The 19,391-nt window shown below is 49.6% G+C and overlaps 1 protein-coding gene across 4 annotated transcripts in view; it reads left to right on the top strand.

Annotated features, from left to right (window-relative positions):
- The window catches only part of TET3 (tet methylcytosine dioxygenase 3), a 152,147-nt gene that overhangs the window by 88,963 nt on the left and 43,793 nt on the right, over window positions 1–19,391 (top strand). For all 4 annotated transcript variants that reach the window (XM_084614946.1, XM_084614947.1, XM_084614948.1 and 1 more), the window contains one exon: window positions 4,506–7,167. In XM_084614946.1, the coding sequence (XP_084471072.1) occupies window positions 4,506–7,167 (2,662 nt within the window). The remainder of the gene's footprint in view (window positions 1–4,505; window positions 7,168–19,391) is intronic.

Raw genomic sequence — 19,391 nt, 5'->3', positions numbered from 1 at the left:
TTGGATTGTCACTAGAGCCATCAGAATTGTTTTGTCAGAAAGTTTTTTCTTTTGGGGGCGGAGGCAGGAATATTCCTTTTTGAACAAGACAGAATTTTCCGCAGGGGGGAAAAAAACGTTATTTTGTTGAAAGGACAAATTTCATTTTGATTCGATTCAAAATGAAATGTTTTCAGTGTGGGTTTCTCTCCCCCTTTTACTCCAGCGGAAAAAAGGGAGAAGAAAATGTTCAATTTGAATGTAAATGATTGGGGTGGGGAGGTTATTTCATTTACATGAAAAATAACATAAACTTCCTCGGCAAATTTTGAGTGGAATGAACTGTTTTTAGTTTCCTTGGAAATGTTTTGGGGAAAATTGGTCTATTAATGGGGATATGTTTGCCTTTTAGTAGGGATCCATCCAGCTGGTTTTACACTACCACCTATCACCATTGTATTTGAGCACCTTCCGTACACAATCAATAGTAGTCCTTATAACACTCTCCTTAGTGCAGCGGTTTTCAACCTGTGATCCGCGGGGATCCGCAGACTATGCCTAAGGTTTCCAAAGGGGTCCCACCTCCATTTGAAAATGTTTAGGGGTCTGCAAATGAAAAAAGGTTGAAAACTGCTGCACTAGTGGACTTCATGAAATCGGACACTTTTCCCTTTTGGGGGTAAAAAGCTCTGCTTGAGGTATTTGATTTGCTTGTTTGTTACCGGTGTCTACTTTTTTATTTACTGGGGGGCAGTGTGTGGGTGGCCTCAGTGTTGCAAATGTCATTCGTGCTGTGTTGGAAAAGCTTTCTCAACGGAAAGGAGTACTAGTGGCACCTTAGAGACTAACCAATTTATTTGAGCATAAGCTTTCGTGAGCTACAGCTCACTTCATCGGATGCATCTCAAAGGAGAAACTCCTCAACTCCTTGCAGGATCACATAGGAAGTTATTGTACTTCTGAGCAGATGGGTCCTCTCTGGTTTGTCCCCCAGCCGATTCAGCACTGCTCCCTACAGTACATTAATCTGGTGTTCCAACTACTGCGCTTGACGGTGGCCATATAAAAATTCTTGTCCCCAAGTGCTGGTAAACACACCACTTTGGGAGATGGGCCACTGCTTTTTTTCCAATAAGGGTTGTTATATTTTTAGCATTCAGGAAGCTCTCCTGTTATCAGCAAACTTCTAAAAATATCAGCTCGCATCCCACCTCTCCAGCTCCTAACTTCCTTTCAGCCTTGGTTAAATGTGCCACGAAGTGGGTTAAAAATAGCACCAAGGGGCAAGGGAATGTTGGGTCATGAAAATAGCATTCTCCAGTCTGCAGATCTTCTAAGGCGCCTATTCTCCTCCATCATTAATGCTGAGATGTAAGGGTTGCGAGTGAAATCAGTGCTTATCGCATGACAGGCAGATGCTAGGGGAGGGGCACCATAGATAAAGTTAGGGGTTGTCTGCATGCAAATTTGCACCAGGTGAGGCCTTGTCTGCACACGCACAAGTAGCATCAGTTTAACTTTTATTGCTGTTTAAAGTGGTTTACTCAAACTGGTGCAAAACCCTGTGTAGACGCTGTTAATTTGGTTTAGCTTAAACCCATCCCTAATTGATCTAAATGACGTTGGTAGAAGCGAGGTTAAACTGACACAGCTCAGCCCAGAGACAAAGAATGGAAGCTATACATCTGCATGAAGAGGTGAAATCAATCCCCTTGAATTAGCATAAATTTCACCCCCCAAATTGGGCTTGTAAATTACAGTTAACAGGCACACTAACCAAAGGCTCTGCTTCTTGGAATTGCTGTGGGGATTGCGTGATGCTTTCTGCAATAGGAGGGGTTATTACAGTGAGACTTGATAATCCTGGGGGACTCTTTTGAGCCTCTGGAAAAATCCCCTTGTCGTTTCAAAAGCAAAAGTTCATTCTCAACTTCCGCTCCGGAAACAGTGCATTTTAGCCTCCCTTGGGTAGAGGTGGCTGTATTCCAGTAATGAATGGATGAGCTGTATGTCTATAGAGAGTGGGTAATCCATATATATATGTACAATCTAGAAAGAGCTCTGGGTGCTTACGCAATGGAAGCTGTGGTCCAGTAGGTAGGGACTGCCCTGGTTCATTTCCCACCTCTGCCACTGACTTCCTGTGTGGCCTTGGCCAGATCACTTAGCAGTGGCCACTAATTTTGAGTGCTTTCACTTTTAAGTGCCCAACATGGGATACCTACAGCCTGGTTTTCAGAGGTGCCGACCACCCAGCGCTCCAGTTGAAGTCACTGGGAGCGGCAGGTGCTCAGCACCTCTGAAAATCAGGCTGCAAGTGTTGCAGATTGGGCCCCCCCACAAAAAATCAAGCAGCCAGAATGAGTGGAAATGTAGGCTTTGGGGCTGTGCCTCAGTTTGCCCATCTGTAATGTGGAGACAATGAAACTTACCAACTAAGGGTATAATGAGGGTTAACTGAGGTGAGCATTAAGAGTCGTGGTGGTGTTATAGAGCATGTCTGGGCATTACAATAATGCATGTATTGCTTTTCATCAGTAGATCGCAAACCACTCTGCAGAGCAGGTCAGTATTATCAGCCTTGTGCTTAGATGGGGAAACCGAGGCACGGAGCGGTGAAGTAACTTGCGCAAGGTCGTCTAGCAGGCCAGCGGCGGGAATAGAACCCTGGTCTTCTGAGTCACACACCGTGATCTATCTGCTAGGCCATAGATCTCTCAGGAGATCTTGTTTCCACTCCTGACTCTAACTCCCTATGGAAAGTCACTTAATCTCTCAGTGCCCCAGTTGCCCATCTGTAAACTGGAGGTAAGAACGCTTACAAATGCTTTGAGGTCTGCTGACGAAAAGTGCCGTGTAAGTGCAGAGTATTATACGCTGCTTGCGTTGCCTTTATGGAGCTACCCTCCAACCACCTCTCCCCGAGACTGACTGTATAGCAGACTTAAAACGTCCCCTACCCAATATACTGCATCACCCTCTGGCTGCCTGTGTCCCTGCCCCAGGGCCAGCTGTGCAGGTACTGTGATTGATGTAGCTAGGAAGCCTGCGATGCTGGAATGCTGCATGCCGGTGCTCTGGGCTTGTGAGCTGACGCTTGTTTATGCTGCTTCCACTTGCAATAAACCGGCCCACTCGGAGACTCCGCTGGCTTTCGTCTGGACTTTCACACATATCACACACAAGGCGCTGACCGCAGCAGCAGAAACAGATTTCCCAGCTAGGTCTAGAGTTGAGGTCAAACCGAGCGCAGCCTCTTGACCTACATGCTCAAATCTCTCCCTTTTGTCCACGCTTTGATCAGAACTGCCGACCTTAGCCTGGAAGTTCACTCTGTACGGCCCGTTGGATTCTTCTGCCGAGGCTGCTAACAAAGGAGCCAGTTGGTACGGGCTCTGGTGGCGATTTTTGTGACATGGCCCCTGTCTATCAGGCACTGGGGCAGAGACCCTCCAAACTTGTTCCACATCAGTTGTAAATCTTCATTGTGAGCCCAATCCACCATCGCCCTGAAAGTAATCTAGTCACTTCCATTCAGTCGGTTTCACTCACCACCCCATGGAGAGTGGAGGTAAAGAGCAGACACTGGAGATTTGCAAGCCACCCTCCAGCCAGAGGTAGAAAAGCAGTTGAAAAGAGTCCAGAGGGAGCTGCACCTGGCCTCTGAGAGATGGACTAGCTGACCCACAGTGATAGCTATTTCCGGTCTCTAACTTTTCCGATTCTGTGATGACGTTTCCTAGAGCTGAGCGACAGAGGCAGAGAGGGGAAAACAGACGGAGCAGAGGAAAAGGAAACAGAGAGGCAGAAAGAGATCCAAGCAGGTATCTTTCAGGGCTAGAATCAGTGAGGAAAGGAACAAAAGGAGCAGGGGAAGGTGAGTGAGGCTTGTGCCTTTTAAAGGGTTTGCTCGCTGGGATGGCCTAGCGAGGTATGCCCCTTGCTCCTGGGAAGATCCCAGTCAGACGCCCAGTCTTCATTAGATTTTTAACATTTCCCATTGTTGCTATCACAGGTGCATCTGGGAGCACTAATGTAGACAAGGGACTGGCGTTTTAACCCATGTGCCATAGACTTGCTGGGAGCATGTTCGGGGCTTGTCCACACACAGAGTTGCACCTGTTTAGCCTAAACCAATGTGGTTAAACTGATGCCAAATGCTGTGTGGATGCTCTGATTTCTGTTCAAACTCGGCTTGTTCCAGTCTAGAGTAAGTCGATTGGAAATCTTTGTCAGGCAAGGTGAAATAAAGCGGAATAAAAGCATCCACACGGGGGGTTGCTCCGGTTTAACAGAACCAGTGCAAGTTTACAGGCAGCCAAGGCCTCAGGTGACACTATGATTAAAAAGCTGGCGTCCGCTCTACTCCAGCACGCCCATCATTGGTACCACTCAGGTGGTGCTTTGGCCTCCTGCTGGCCCTCTCTGGGGGAGGGGGAGTAGATTTCACCCTAAAACAGGGATGGTCTGGGGATGCCAGGGTGGCTACGTGGCTATTTACCCTCTGCTTTTCTCCATTCTCTCAGACAGGTTCGGAGGGCAACCCAGTTGATGGACCCAAAACAGGCCAAATGGAAGAAGGGCCAATTAACTATGTTGAAGAAAGAAGGTTGAACGAAGGAAGCGGGCCCAGCCTGGTGAATGGGGGGAGCCAGCAGGCTGGGAGAAGTGCCCTGCTAATGGAAACCGACGACTGGCTTGCCAGCCAGCCTGTCACCCGGCACTCCAGCGAGAAAGCCAAATGGGAGAGCACTCCGGCCCCGGGCCGGGGGGACGCCGCCAACGATGCGAACCTGGAGGACGCTCGGAACCTGGTGGCCTTCTCCGCCGTGGCAGAGGCCATGTCTTCCTACGGAATGCCGGCTGCCGGGTCCCCGTCGCTGCTGAGCACGCAGCTGTATGAGAAATTCAACTTGGAGATGAGTCGGGGAGGGGCGGGCAACCCAGGGCTCCCCCAGCCCGACAGCGTCCCCGGAGGCGAGGATCTGAACGCCCTGAAGGCTGCCCTCACCCTGGCCAAGCATGGCATGAAGCCCCCCAACTGCAACTGTGACGGCCCCGAGTGTCCTGACTACCTGGAGTGGCTGGAGCAGAAGATCAAGTCGGCCCTTGGGGAGGGGCAGACCTGCCCATCCCAACATCTCAGCGACGCCCACCACCAGCCCTTAGACAAAGGTGCTACTCCCAATCAGGTGCCTGCCGTGGTGGAGACGCTTAAGCCATGCCCTTCAGATGGCCTCCCCTTTTCCCAAAGTGCACTGAACATTGCCAAGGAGAAGAACATTAGCCTCCAGACAGCCATCGCCATAGAAGCCCTCACACAGCTGTCATCCGCTCTCCCGCCGCCGGCCAGGGTGACTCCAGCCACTCCTGGCAGCCCCCTGCCATCTGTGTCGTTCGCCTCCAAGGAGCAGCTGGTCTGTTCATCCCCCTTCAGCCCAGACGAACCCCCGGTGCTACCCTCATCCAGCAACGAGCAGTACCAGAGTCAGAACGCACAACCCTACAGTGGACACAGTGTGCTCCAGACGTCTCGGGCCCTGAGGCAGTCCTCTTGGCAGCCGGCGGACCCCCAGTATATCCTCGAACCCAGCACCCCCCGGGAGCCTGCAGGCCTCTTCCCCAATTTCACCTCCACCCCCCAGAAACTGGAATTTTCTGAGCCGTGGGATGAAGAACCCAAGCCGAAAAACAACTTGTGGATGTTGAACTCCGACCTGCCCGCCTCCTTGGTGAGCGACCCGATGGCTGAGCTGGAGCAGCTGCTGGGCAGCGCCAATGATTACATCAAGTCGGTGTTTAAGAGGCCTGAAGCAATGCCCAACAAGGTCAAAGCCGTCAAGCCGAAGCAAGAGCCGCTGGTCCCGGCTCTGAAGAAGGAAGCCGGGGGTGGTCATCCCAAGCTGGCCCCCAGCCAGCACTTGTCACAGCTGCTGCAAGAAACGGACTTCCATAAGAAGACCCAAATGGTGCTGCAGCAGCACCTCCATCATAAGCGCAACCTCTTCCTGGACCAGAACCTGGCCCAGCCGGGCCCACAGGACCAGCTGCCCAACTGGTGGGCTCCCGGCTCTCAGGCCCTGCTTCCGAAGCCATCTGAAAAGCAGGGCAAAGAGAAGAAGAAGAAAATTCAGCCCGACAAACCCTCCCAAGTCAAGCCACTCCGGAAGCAAGTCCAGATCAAGAAGTCCAAGCAGAAGGATTCACAACCACTGTTCCTGCCCCTGAGGCAAATTAGCTTGGAAGGATTTCACTCAGCTGCCGCCACTCAGCTCCCAACGGAAGAGATGCAGACTGAGCAGCCTCTCCCCGGCACCCCTGTCAAGCCCCCGCCTCTTGCACTATTCACACCCAGCTCCGCTGCACGGTCTCAGCTGCAAAAGCAGCTGGACGACAGAAGCCAGGCTCCCAACACTCAGGAAACGGGCGCTCTCAGCCAAGGGAGCCCAGAGGAAAACCTCCAGCATCACCTTCACCAGAACTTTGCGTGCCGCCCTGCCCCGCCCGGCACTCCCGTCTCCAGCTATGCGCCCTGCTGCTCTGCTGTTCCCTCCGGTGACGGGCAGGACCAAGCTCCCCACAAGCCCTTAAACCTGCCAGACCCGCTGCCGGCCCAGAACTCACTCATGGTGGATGACAAGCTGGAGGAGCTGATCCGGCAGTTCGAGGCGGAGTTTGGGGAAAATTTCAGCCTGCAGAATTCTGACCTCCCGGCTCCGCTCGCTGATGGTCCGCCCTCCCAGCCTCTCTCCCACCAGTCGTCTTCTCTGAGCCACTCTCCAGAACTGCCAGGGGTCTCAGATTCAACCCTCCAAGTGCCGGCTGCCGAAGATGGAGTGCCACCCCTGGCCGAAGCTCCTGAAGTGGGATCCAAAGGCTTTTCGCTGTCGCCCGGGATGGGGCAGCATTTTGAGAACCCCTTTGCAGCTAGGTCCCCCAAGCAGATTAAAATCGAATCTTCTGGTGCTATCACCGTGGTATCAACCACCTGCTTTTACTCCGAGGAAAACCAAAACGCGGATGCCGCTTACCTGGATGGGACCCCGACCAAGAACGACGTGCCGTTCACGCCAACCCTCAGTGGATTTTTGGAATCTCCTTTGAAATACCTGGATACGCCAACGAAAAGTTTATTGGACACCCCAGCCAAGCGGGCTCAAGCGGAATTCCCCACTTGCGACTGCGTGGGTAAGTGAAGCTGCTTCTCCATGGCTTACAAGGGCCTGATTCGGGATCTGCTAGGCTGTGGGGGGAGTTTGAGCTAAATAAAGACTGCAGAAGGGGTGTGTGTGTGTGTGTGTTCACCCCTATACAGAGAGCCCACGTGAGGCCCTTTGCACCACTCCTTTGAGGATTAATTGGATTGGAGTGGTACGTAGGGTCTTGTGTTGATGCTCTGCACAAAGGATGAATTTCACTCTGATGCGAAAAGTGAACGGGTTTGCAATACAGGAGGAAATATACAAGGAGTCGAGCATCTTTGTAAGTATCCTGGACAAAATAAAGCTGGGAAGTGATGATCGGGGATTGTTTTCCCAATCAGGATTTGTGGGATATGCTGGAATCCATTGCAATTATTTTAAGGTGAACTGCAAAAAAAATTGAACTGTGGGGGAAGGGGAGGAGGGGGAAGTGCGTGTGTGAGCACAGTGTTAAAGATTCCACATCAGTAGCAGAATAGGTATGAGAGAGAGAGATGTGCCATCTATCTTGAATGGTTCAGTGGTTCTCAGCCCGTGGGCCACTTGTGGCCCAATCAGCACACAGCTGCGGCCCATGTGACATCCTCAGGGCCATATAGGTAGTATTGGATGCAGCCCACAATGGTAAATAGGTTGAGAACCATGGACAGATGCAACAAATGCTGCATCTTGGCGGGGGGTTAGACTAGATGACCCTTGCGATCCCTTCTAACCTATGATTCTACATGCATATATTCCTAATGATATACTACTAAAATCAAATTATATCTTTAAAAGGAAATCTCTATTTATGTTAATTATAATACCTCAGATTATGAAAACTGAAAGAATTTTTCAACTCATTTTATTATTCTATTCTAACATGTATATTGGGGTAATGCCCATTCAGGCCCTGCTGTGCCTGGTACTGTACAAACTTATAACAACTGCCAGTCCCTGCCTCAATGTGCTTACATTTCAACTTTAATTTTTCTCCCATTTCTTTTTGCATTTTTGTTCTTCTGTCCTTATGGGTGGCGGAATTTGAGCCATCGCCATGCCTCTGTTGATAGGCAGTTTTATTGTATGGATCCCCTTCACTGGTGTCAAGCTGCGGTGTTGGGGTTTCTAACGCTGCCAGGAATGTTTAAATTTCATCCCAACGAAAATGCTTGGTTTTGTAGAAACGGAGAATAAAGAAATCACAAAACAATTCTATTCGGAGAGGGGCCAAATTTTCAAAACAGCCTCTAATATTTGGTGCCTCTGTTTTGAGTGTCAGATTTTAGGGACATACGTTAGCTTCTCAGCTGATGTAAATCGATACAGCACCACTGGGAACTACGCCAATTCCCACCAGGCCTTAGGGGCTGATTTTCAGAAGGACCGAGGTTTTGCAGCTCCCGTAGGGTATGTCTACATTGCAGCTGGGAGCCAGCCTCCAGGCCTGGACTGACAGACTTGCACTAGCTAGTGGGGCTCCTGGAGAGGCTCAGGCTTTTGCCACCTCGCTCAGATCCAGGGGATTGCGAGGTAGAGCTGCCGCCCACACTGCTGTTTTTAGCACACAATCCTAGTAGCATGAATCCGTCTCCCCGGGAGAGGAGCCTCACACCTGGCTGCAGTAGAGACAGATGTCACTTAGAGACGTGGGTGCGCAGTCGCTCTGAAATCAGGCCCCTTTGAGGTGTTTCAAATGGAGCACCCAGAAACGGAGGCCCCTAGAATTAGAGGATCTTTTTGAAAGTTCTGGGGCTGTGCATTTTTGTGACTCTTTCCTGCGGCAGAGAAACCTACATTTTAGGGTATAAATCACTGGACCATGTCCCTGTAAAGATTTCAGTTAAATCTCGTTGAAATCGATTGACAGACTCCCGTGGCCTTCGGGTCAGGCCCTGTCTGGGCCTTTGAAACAGTGCTACCTGAACGCTTCCGTCACCCTACAAGGGGGATCCCTCGGGATCAGGGGCACGTTTGGGAAAGCTGTCCGTGTTGTACGTGCTCTGTGGACAAACCGCGATGCTCATTCTCCAGCCTGTCCCTCAGTCCAGGAGGAAGGAGGCTGGCTAGGGAGAGGTGAGTTCTCTGCATTTTCGGGGCCTTTTTCTGGCCCTTGTCCATTCAGAAGTCCAGGCAGAGTTCCTTTGGGGGATGTACACTAACTCCTCCTCAGGGCAGTGGGTGCAGTTGGAAGAATCTCTGCGTGGTGTCCCTCTCTGGATCCCTTGCTTTGACCCTGGATCATCATAGAATCCAAGGACTGGAAGGGACCTCGAGAGGTCATATAGTCCAGTCCCCTGCACTCATGACAGGACTAAGTATTATCTAGACCATCCCTGACAGGGGTTTGTCTAACCTGCTCTTAAAAATCTCCAATGATGGAGATTCCACAACCTCCCTAGACAATTTATTCCAGTGCTGAACCACCCTGACAGGAAGTTTTTCCTAATGTCCAACCTAAACCTCCCTTGCTGCAATTTAAACCCATTGCTTCTTGTCCTTTCCTCAGAAGTTAAGAAGAACAATTCTTCTCTCTCCTCCTTGAAACAACCTTTTATGTGCTTGAAAACTGTTATCATGTCCCCTCTCAGTCTTCTCTTTTCTAAACAAATCCAATTTTTTCAATCTTCCCTCATAGGTCATGTTTTCTAGACCTTTAATCATTTTTGTTGCTCTTCTCTGGACTCTCCCCAATTTGTCCACATCTTTCCTGAAACGTGGCACCCAGAACTGGACACACTACTCCATTTGAGGCTTAATCAGCGCAGAGTAGAGCGGAAGAATTTCTTCTTCTGTCTTGCTTACAACACTCCTGCTCATACATCTTCAGGCCCCATCCTTGTTTTTTAATTTTATGTCCCCTGTCCGCAGTTAAATTGGAGTCCTGTGGTCCCCTCCCTCACCGGAGAGGGTGGGCCTTCTTGTCTGATAGGCTCCGCCTACCCCCTGAGGCTTTAAATAGGCGGGGTGTTTTCACCAATGTTGTGCTCGCATAGAAAAGCCAAGGAAAGAATTTGGGGTGTATTGGAAACAACAGAGGGGCCACAAAAAGGAGACCTCATGTTTGATTGGGAGCTGGCTTCTGGCCAAACAAAAACTGAGCTTTTATGAGCAATCATCTATTTATTTATTGGCTTGTAAATTTAAAGCGGTGATTGTACCAAATGACACCAAAGAAATACAAAGAAACTCCCAGCATTTGTGGAGTTGGTTGAAACTTTTATCGTGTTTGAGTTTTGCCTCCAGTGCCAGGAAAGATTTGGCTTATTTTGGGCAGGAAAAGAAAGAAAGAAAAAGCAATTAAGTAGGAGTCGGGACTTGGTACTTTATTAGGTGTCTCTGCTGTTAGACTAATAAAATCAGACTCCTCTGTGTGTCACTTATTGATCTCTGTCTGGACGCCTGCAGCCCAGCTGAGATTTGCTTTCTCCTTTCCTTGGCATGGGGCCAGTTAGACATGATGGGAATAAAAATTAGGGCTGGGGAGGAGTGGGAAAGAAAAAACAACCCAACGGCAAACCCCTGCCTAACTAAGGAGCCTTCTCTGCTCACTAAAGCCCCAAAGAAAGTGCTGTTAACCAGACTGCAAGTTCCCTGCTTGGAGAGTGAGTTCTCTAGGCTCTCTGAGGTTGGCAAGCTCATGCTGAGTTTTATCCAAAGCCCGTTGACGTTAATGGGAATCTGATTTCCATGGACTTTGGATCAGGAATGCCCACTTTCTTCCCTGATTAGCAAACGTCCTAAGCCGTCCAATCTCCCTAGAATCCCCAGAAGAGGTCCATTAATTCTCCTGGCCCAGCAAGTTCTCTGTGAGATCACAGTCTGAACAGGGTTCAGTTAATGGTACCGGCTGTTCCACCTTGGATAACCAGCTCTCTAAAGGGCTGATCCAAACCCCATGGAAGTCCAAGAAAAGATGCTGATTGTCTCCCCTGGCCCTAAATCTTCCAAACGTCTGCAGTCCTCTGAGATCAGTTGATCCTCTAGTTGCTTCCCAGTCATGGTGATGTCCCCTTTTCTCCCCAGTGCTGGGAAACCCCATTGACTATTCCTTTAAAGCAGTGGTTTTCAAACTGTGGGTCACGACCCAGTATTGGGTTGTGGAATGTAAGGCACTGGGTCACGGTGGCTCTGGTCAGCACCGCTCACCGGGCCATTAAAAGTCCCATCAGCAGCACTGCCCGGCTAAGGCAGGCTAGTCCCTACCTTTTTCCGACACCGTGCTGTACCCTGGAAGCAGGGTCTGGCTCCTAGGCAGGGGGGTCATGAGGCTCCGCGTGCTTCTTCCCCCCGCCCCGAGCACCGGCTCTGCCTGCCCATTGGCCGGTTCCTGGCCAACGGGAGCTGGCGGGGAGGTGCCTGCGGGTGAGAGCTGCCTGGAGTCGCTTGTGTGCCTCTGCCTAGGAGCCAGACCTGCTGCTGGCCACTTCCAGGGCACAGCGCAGTCTGTGGTGCCAGGACAGGCAGGAAGCCTGCCTCTGCACCCCACTGCGCCCCTGACCGGGAGCCACCTGAGGTAAGCCCACACCCCAACCCCGCACCCTAGCCCTGAGCCCCCTCAAACCTGGAGCCCCTTCCTGCACCCCAAGCCCAGAGCCCTGACCCCCTCCCGCACCTCAATCCCCTGCCCCAGCCCTGAGCCCCCTCCTGCAGCCCTCACCCCTCATTCCCGGCCGCAGCCCACACCCCAACCCTCTGCCCCAGCCCTGAGCCCCTTGGGCACCCCAAACCCCTCAGCCCCAGCTCCGTTGAGTCACGGGCATCAACAATTTTCTTCAACTCAGTCACCAGAAAAAAAGTTTGAAAACCACTGCTTTAAAGTACAGCAGCCTCTGTTTTCATACGACTGGAGCATCCCTCCCATGAATTAGGGAGATCCTGCATGGTGACCCTAGGCAGCGCAGGCTGGAGAGCTAGAGAGGCAGAGAGAACCACAGGGTCTGCCTATGTCCGGCAGCCTCTATTACACCTCTCCTGCCCCCAGTGTTCATTCTAACCAAGCCCTGTCTCCACCAGTCCCAGCAGCACTATTCACATAGCTGTGAAGCAGGAGCAGATCCAGTTGAAGGTGGCAGGTGTACAAGTTACTGTGGTCTCCGACTGAGCTGCAGAGGCCCACCCTGGTTAACAAATTGACTTAGCTGGAGAAATAATGATAATGTATGTAATTACTTGCCCTCCCATACCCTGACCACATGGCTTATGCTCATGGGTGCTGCCAAGATCCAAAGCTGTGGCTTATGTATACTAGCCAGTCCTTGGGTTCTTCTGTCAGCTCTTTTCCCTCCAGCCCTTTGCCCTGTTTACTTTGGGCTAGAACCCCTGATCTGCTGCTCTAAAAGCTACAGCCTGCTACCTCTGGAACTACAGGGGGATCTGTGAGCTCTGTAATAACAGTAGATCTCCAAGTGCTTTGCGGGGGGGGGGGTCAGTATTGTTTGCCCCATTTTACAGATGGGGAGAATGCAACCATAGCCCCCATGTTCAAATGCTGCACACTACTGTACCACCTGTACAAAATATGCCTTTTGAGCAGTGTTACTCAGACCTCAGTGGTTCAGGAGCCAAATTAGCAATCAGCATGACCCAGAAGAGCCAGAGTCATGTGAATTCATGGTTTCATTTACTATTTTTATACATTCTCGCAGCAAAATGTCTGATCAGGTATTATTATTTTATCAACTACAGTTGGCTAATAACTTAGATTGGTTAATAATTAAATCACACAGTGTTTTAATGTGTTCTGCAAAGAGCCACAAGAGACCCATTAAAGAGCCGCTTGCAGCTTGCAAGCCTCAGTCTGAGTATCGCTGCTTTTGAGATATCCTTTTAAAATGAACAGCATGCTGTTTACACATCAAGACTATAACAGGGTTCAAAAAAGAACTAGGTAAGTTCACGGAGGACAGGTCCATGAATGGCTATTGGCAGCGATGGTGTCCCGAGCCTCTGTTTGCCAGAAGCTGGGAATGGGCGATGGGATGGATCACTCAATGATTCCCTGTTCTGTTCATTCCCTCTGGGGCACCTGGCACTGGCCACTGTTGGAAGACAGGACACTGGGCTAGATGGACCTTTAGTCTGACCTAGTATGGCCGCTCTTATGTACTGGTCAGAAATATCATTGTGAGATATAGGTGACAATGCTGTGTGTGGAATTATGGATACTCACTGAAGTTATGCTCTGATGTCTGGGATTAAAAGGTGTTTAAACCAGGCATGTCAGGTGGAGTTGATAAACAGGTTTCCTCAAGACAAAGGAAAGAGGCCAACACCTCAAACCAGGTGTGGCCAGATTCAATGGGCTATTCATTGGTATCTGAGGTTGCAGGGAGAGAACATTTTACACGGTACAGTTGCATCAGGAAGCATTGCATTGGAAAGCTGTAATCAGTTGGAGTCACCCCCTGGAGGAGACTGAACCCCAAGGGAGCAAGGTAGCCCTTGAAACCAAGGCAGACTTTGAGGTATAAGGGCACACAGAAAGACTTTGTTTTATCCTGCACCTGACGAGACAAGGAAAACCAACTCCTTGGCCTCTGCAGGGATCCTGGCTGAAAGCAAGCCAGCCATTGCTGGGCTAGGAAAATTGGTGAGGAAACTACCTTGTGCAAAGGCTGTAGCTTCTTAAGTTCTCAGTCATTAGAAAATGTATTTTTACTTCTGTTTGTCTGTAACCCCTTTCTACCTGGTATCACTTAACCTGTGCCCTTTTTGGTAATACACTTACTTTATTTTGGCTCTAAACCACCTCCCGGCTGTGTTTGAAGGGAAGGGTGTATATACCCCAGTTACCGTAAAGAGCAGTGAACTTAATATCTCCTCTGAATGTACAGCGGTAGGGGCTGTGCATTGCAGAGAAACTTCCCTAAGGAGCTCGGGGGCTGGAGTTTACTGATTGTCACCTGCTGGACTGGGAGAGCCTTGAGGAGTTTGCTGGTGAGGCAGACAGGCTGGCAGCTGACACAGTCCAATCTCCAGCAAAGCTCACTTTCGCTGAGGTGGGGAGGAAAGAAACACAGTGGCTCCCAGGTCTGGGTGTCCCCAACAGCATGTTACAGGGAAACTGAGGAAGGGAGCTCGGAAGTGACTTGCATTCCAGTGAGAGAGCTAGGAACGGGAACCTGGGTCTCCTGAATCGGTTAGGCCACGCTGCCTCTCTAATAGCATTAGAGCTTTTGGTCTGCTTGACCGTTCTGGTGTGGCAGCATTTTGCACCCATTTTGCCCTGGTATAACGACGACCCCAAGTGCAGAGCAGTGGAGAATCGGGGCTTAGCTCTTCTGGGGGCTGCTCCTACGAGAGTAACGTGCTGTGATGCTTTTTGGGAGGCTCCAGAACCGTAAGTTATCTTGTTGCCCCTCTGCCTCAGTGAGAGAGAGGTTTGCTGATGCTAAACTGTGTGTCGGCTCCCTGACGCTCCATTGTGGTAGCCAGCGCCTCAGGACCCCTCCAGCCTGGCAGGTAACACTTGGTGTACTTCATGTCCCGAACCCCGTCCAGTTTCTCTATAGCCCATAGCCCCTGTCCCAGGACACCCCCAGAAGTCACCAAGTCGGCTGTCTCCAAAGTGGCGGTGTGCACACGAGCCTGTTGGCTCAGCTGGGGACGCACTCTTTACTTCGATATTACAGCACTGGGATTGGCTTAGGGCAAAACAAAGAAGTTTATTAGTAGAGAGAGATCTTGTCAGTGATACGAAGCAAACCGAAATGGTTACAAATAAAACAAAAGTATAACATGCTGTCCAGTGACTAAAATTCACCTTTATCAGGCTACGATCTTCTGTCTAAAGCAGTTTTCTTACCTAACGTGACCTTTCAGCCAGGATCTAGGTTTCATGGATGCGTAATACTGTCCCTTTCACCTCCTCAGTGATTAGCACAGTGTCGTTTTGCTTCACCTTATATTTCCCCAAAACTCACTGTTTGGACCCCAGAGCCAAGACAACCTCCTGTGGCTTTAGCCTCTGGTGTCTTCCTAGGCTGACTTCATGACCTGGCTTTTCCTGTTGACTTGCATACAAATTGGACGTCCTTTGTGTTGATTTCACAATGCTTAATTTACATTAGAGGAAGGGCGATAATTCCTTTCCCTCCTGTCGGGAAGAAAACCTGTTTCTCCCTGTGTTAGGTTACAAACTTTAAAACATAATATCAGTGAGTAAATATGATTCCTCATATAGTGTTAATACTAGGGTGACCAGACAGCAAGTGTGAAAAATCAGGACGGGGATGGGGGGTAATAGGAGCCTATATAAGAAAAAGACCCCAAAATCGGGACTGTCCCTATAAAAATCGGGACATCTGGTCACCCTAGTTAATACAGACATTTCACACTGATATCAGTGACCAGTAAGAACATAACAGCCATACTGCATGAGACCCATGGTCCATCTAGCCCAGTATCCTGTCTTCTGACAGCAGCTAATGCCAGGTGCTTCAGAGGTAATGAACAGATCAAGGCAATTTATCAAGTGATCCATTCCCGTTGTCCACTCCCAGCTTCTGGAAGTCAGAGGTTTAGGGATGTCCAGAGCATGGAGTTGCATCCCTGACCATCTTGGTTAATAGCCATAGACGGACCTATCCTCCCATGAACTAATCTAGTTCTTTTTTTTAACTCTGTGACAATGAGTTCCACAGGTTGACTGTGTGTAGTATGAAGTACTTCCTTTGCTTGTTTTAATTCTGCTACCTATTAGTTTAATCAAATGACCCCTAGCTCTTGTGGTATGTGAAGAGGTGAATAACACTTGCTATTTACTTTCCCCACACCATTCATGACGTTATAGATCGCTATCATTTCCCCCATTAGTCATCTCTTCTCTAAGATGAACAATCCCAATCTTTTAAATAAAGGAGTATTTGTGGCACCTTAGAGACTAACCAATTTATCTGAGCATAAGCTTTCGTGAGCTACAGCTCACTTCATCGGATGCATACTGTGGAAAGTGTAGAAGATCTTTTTATACACACAAAGCATGAAAAAATAAAGTGATCACTTTAGATAAGCTATTACCAGCAGGAGAGTGGGGTGGGGGGAGGTATTTTTTCATGCTTTGTGTGTATAAAAAGATCTTCTACACTTTCCACAGTATGCATCTGATGAAGTGAGCTGTAGCTCACGAAAGCTTACGCTCAGATAAATTGGTTAGTCTATAAGGTGCCACAAGTACTCCTTTTCTTTTTTCTAATACAGACTAACACAGCTGTTACTCTGAAACCAGTATTTTAAATTTCTTCTTGTATGGAAGTTGTTCTATACTCCTAACCATTTTTTCCTTCTCTGTACTTTTTCCAATTCTAATATATCTTTTTTGAAATAGAGTGACCAGAATGTGACACTATATTCAAGATGTGGGCATACCATGGATTTATATAGTGGCCTTGTGATATTTTCTGTCGTCTTATCTATCCCTTTCCTAATGGTTCCTAAACTTCTGTTAACTTATTTGACTGCAGCTGCACATTGAGTGGATGTTTTCAGAGAACTATCCACAATGACTCCAAGATCTTTCTTAAGCAGTAACAGCTAATTTAGACCCCATCATTTTCTACGTATAGTTGGGATTATGTATTCCAGTGTGCGTTACTTTGTGCTTATCAACATTGAATTTCATCTGCCATTTTGTTGCCCAGTTGTTTGAGATCCTTTTGTAGCTCTTCGCAGTCTGCTTTGGACTTACCTACCCTGAGTAATTTTGTATCCTCTGCAAACTTTGCCATCTCACTGTTTACCCCCTTTTCCAGATCTTCTATGAATATGTTGAATAGCACAGGTCCCAGTCTAGATCCTGCCATTTACCACTTTCCATTGGGAAAACTGACCATTTATTCCTACCCCTTTGCTTCCTGTGTTTTAAACCATTACTAAACCAGGAGAAGATTTGCTTTGCTTTGCTTAAGAGCCTTTGGTGTGGGATTTTGTCAAAGGTTTTCTGAAAGTCCAAGTCCACTATATCCACTGGCTCACCCTTGTCCACATGCTTATTGATACCCTCAAACAATTCCAATAGGTTGGTGAGGTGTGATTTCCCTTTACAAAAGCCCTGTTGACTTGGTGCATCGCCGGCTTTCATTTGATACCTTGCAGGACACTTTCTGGATAATCAGGATAACCCCAGTGTGTTAGATGTAATGAGTATGTCGGGGCCTGACAAGAGTTGCTGACGCAGACTTGTGAGCCACCAATGGGCCTCTGGGTCACTCCTGTGAAGGGTGTACTGGAAGGCAGGACCAACTTTTCATCCAGGGGAAGAGAGCAGTGCACAGACACCTCTGCCCCAGTGCATTGTGGTCCCTTTCACAGCCCCAGGTGGAGGGGCTGAGAATCTGGAAAAGAGCAACGCACAGAGAATTCCAAATGCTTATGGTTTGTCATCCTCCCGTTGCACTGAGCTGTTGCCTGACTGGGGAGTGTTTTAAATGCCTTCGGACCTGGATTCGGGTCTCAGTTACCCCATTGTCAATCCGGCGTCGCCACTGTTGGAATCCGTGCAGTTCCACCAGAGTTACACCAGTCTGAGATCAGAATCCAGCCCTGAGCGAGCCGCCATCCTGCCCCTTCAGCCCCAAGCCAGCCTCCGCTCAGGCTCCGGGGTGGTTTAAGCAGCTCAGCGACAGTGCAAGGCAGCCCATCTCCCTTGGCAGCATCCAGCCAAGACAATCGCAGACAAGTGCAGCCAGCATGAAGGGGGCAAGGCAGGCCAGCTGGCTGAATAGCAGCGAGCGTGGGAGCTGGAGGGGAGCAGGTGGAGTAGGGAGGGCTGGGGCGGGCAGGGGGGTTTGTGTGCCAGGGTGCCTCTCTCTGCTAATCGGCTCTCCACAGAGCTCATAAAAATGCACAGCACTCAGCCAGCCTATGCAAATCCCGTAGCATCTGGGGGGCTGCAGGGCTGTTTAGTTTGCGATGACTGTTGCAGGCCAGTTCAGGGCTGGCGTGAGGTTATAAAGCAGGGTCTGATCTTTCAGCCTTAAGAACTCCTCCATGTTTTATTACTTGTGTCCTGCTGGCGTTGAGGTTGGGGAATGCTTTGCTGAGCGCTCCCCCGGGGGGGGGGGGGGGGGATGCAGCGGTAGCGGTGGCTTTCAATGCCTTGAGACCCTCATAAAACTGAGCTCCTTGTATGCTTTTAAGGGGGAATCGGTGCTGGGGATTGTCTGTCCTGGAGAGTGATGTCCTCTGTCCACGGGGACAGTGGCAATATAGACTTCTCCAGCCATTGTCACTAAACTGGAGTTGGAACCACTAGGGGTGAGCAGAGAGTTTATATGATAACCAGGACTGGACTCTCTGATCCAGGAGCGCTCCCTTTCAGTCCTAGGTTGCTGGAGTTAAACATACACGGCCGTTTCACGCTGTCGTCTCTCTACCGAGATTTCCGATGCAGCGTCGGACGTGCCGCTCCATTGTACGGACTTCACAGGGTTTTCAGAGTTCATATGACAGCAGCGCCTAGAGGTCGCAAGATCAGGACTCCCTTGATCTGGGTGCTGTGCCTTATGCATGGGAAGAGACAGCACTTGCCGCAAAGAGCTTGCAGTCTAATTAGACAAGACAGGCAAAAGATGGGAGGGGAAACCGAGGCACAACTCATCGCATGTAATTCTCTCCAACATCATGACATCTGTGCCTGGATTCCCGGCAACAGCACCCGGAGGAAGCAGAGGGAAGAATCCTCATTGTACCTTGATAGTGCTCACAGCCACCCACTCCTGCTGTGAATTGATATGGCTAGAAAATCCCGCGGAATATTGGTACAACACAGCTCGTTAGCCCAGGGCGAGATGTGGCACAAGGTTTTATTGGTTTTTGGCTAGGTGCGGGGCAGTGGCCAGAGCAGGGACGGGGCACCATCCATCCGCTTTACAGACATTAATGAGTTGAGCCTCACAACCCACCTGAACTATTGTTTCCTTTTTAAAGGTGAGGAAACTGAGGCATGGGGAAGGGACATGATTTGCCCAAGGTCACCCAGCAAGTTAGTGGGGAAGATGTGAAGTTAACCAATAGTTCTGACTCCTAGCCCCCACTCCCTAACCGGTCAGTGACTCAGCCCGCCCTCCCTGGTGTCTCGGGGGGCTCTGGAGAGCCAGGGAGCTGCGCTCAGTGCGGATAGTTTTGACTGACTGGAGAATTTGGCATTATCCCTTTCCTTCCTCTGGTTTCCTCTGTTTATATCCTAGCTCTTCTCTTCTCTCTGCATGTCTGTGTGAAAGCAGAATCTCT

This window comes from Lepidochelys olivacea, assembly GCF_965140295.1.
Source record: "Lepidochelys olivacea isolate rLepOli2 genome assembly, chromosome: 26".
NCBI classification, from domain to species: domain Eukaryota; kingdom Metazoa; phylum Chordata; order Testudines; family Cheloniidae; genus Lepidochelys; species Lepidochelys olivacea.
The sequence above is the reverse complement of the archived record's forward strand: the minus strand, read 5'-3'. Positions and strand labels throughout refer to the sequence as shown.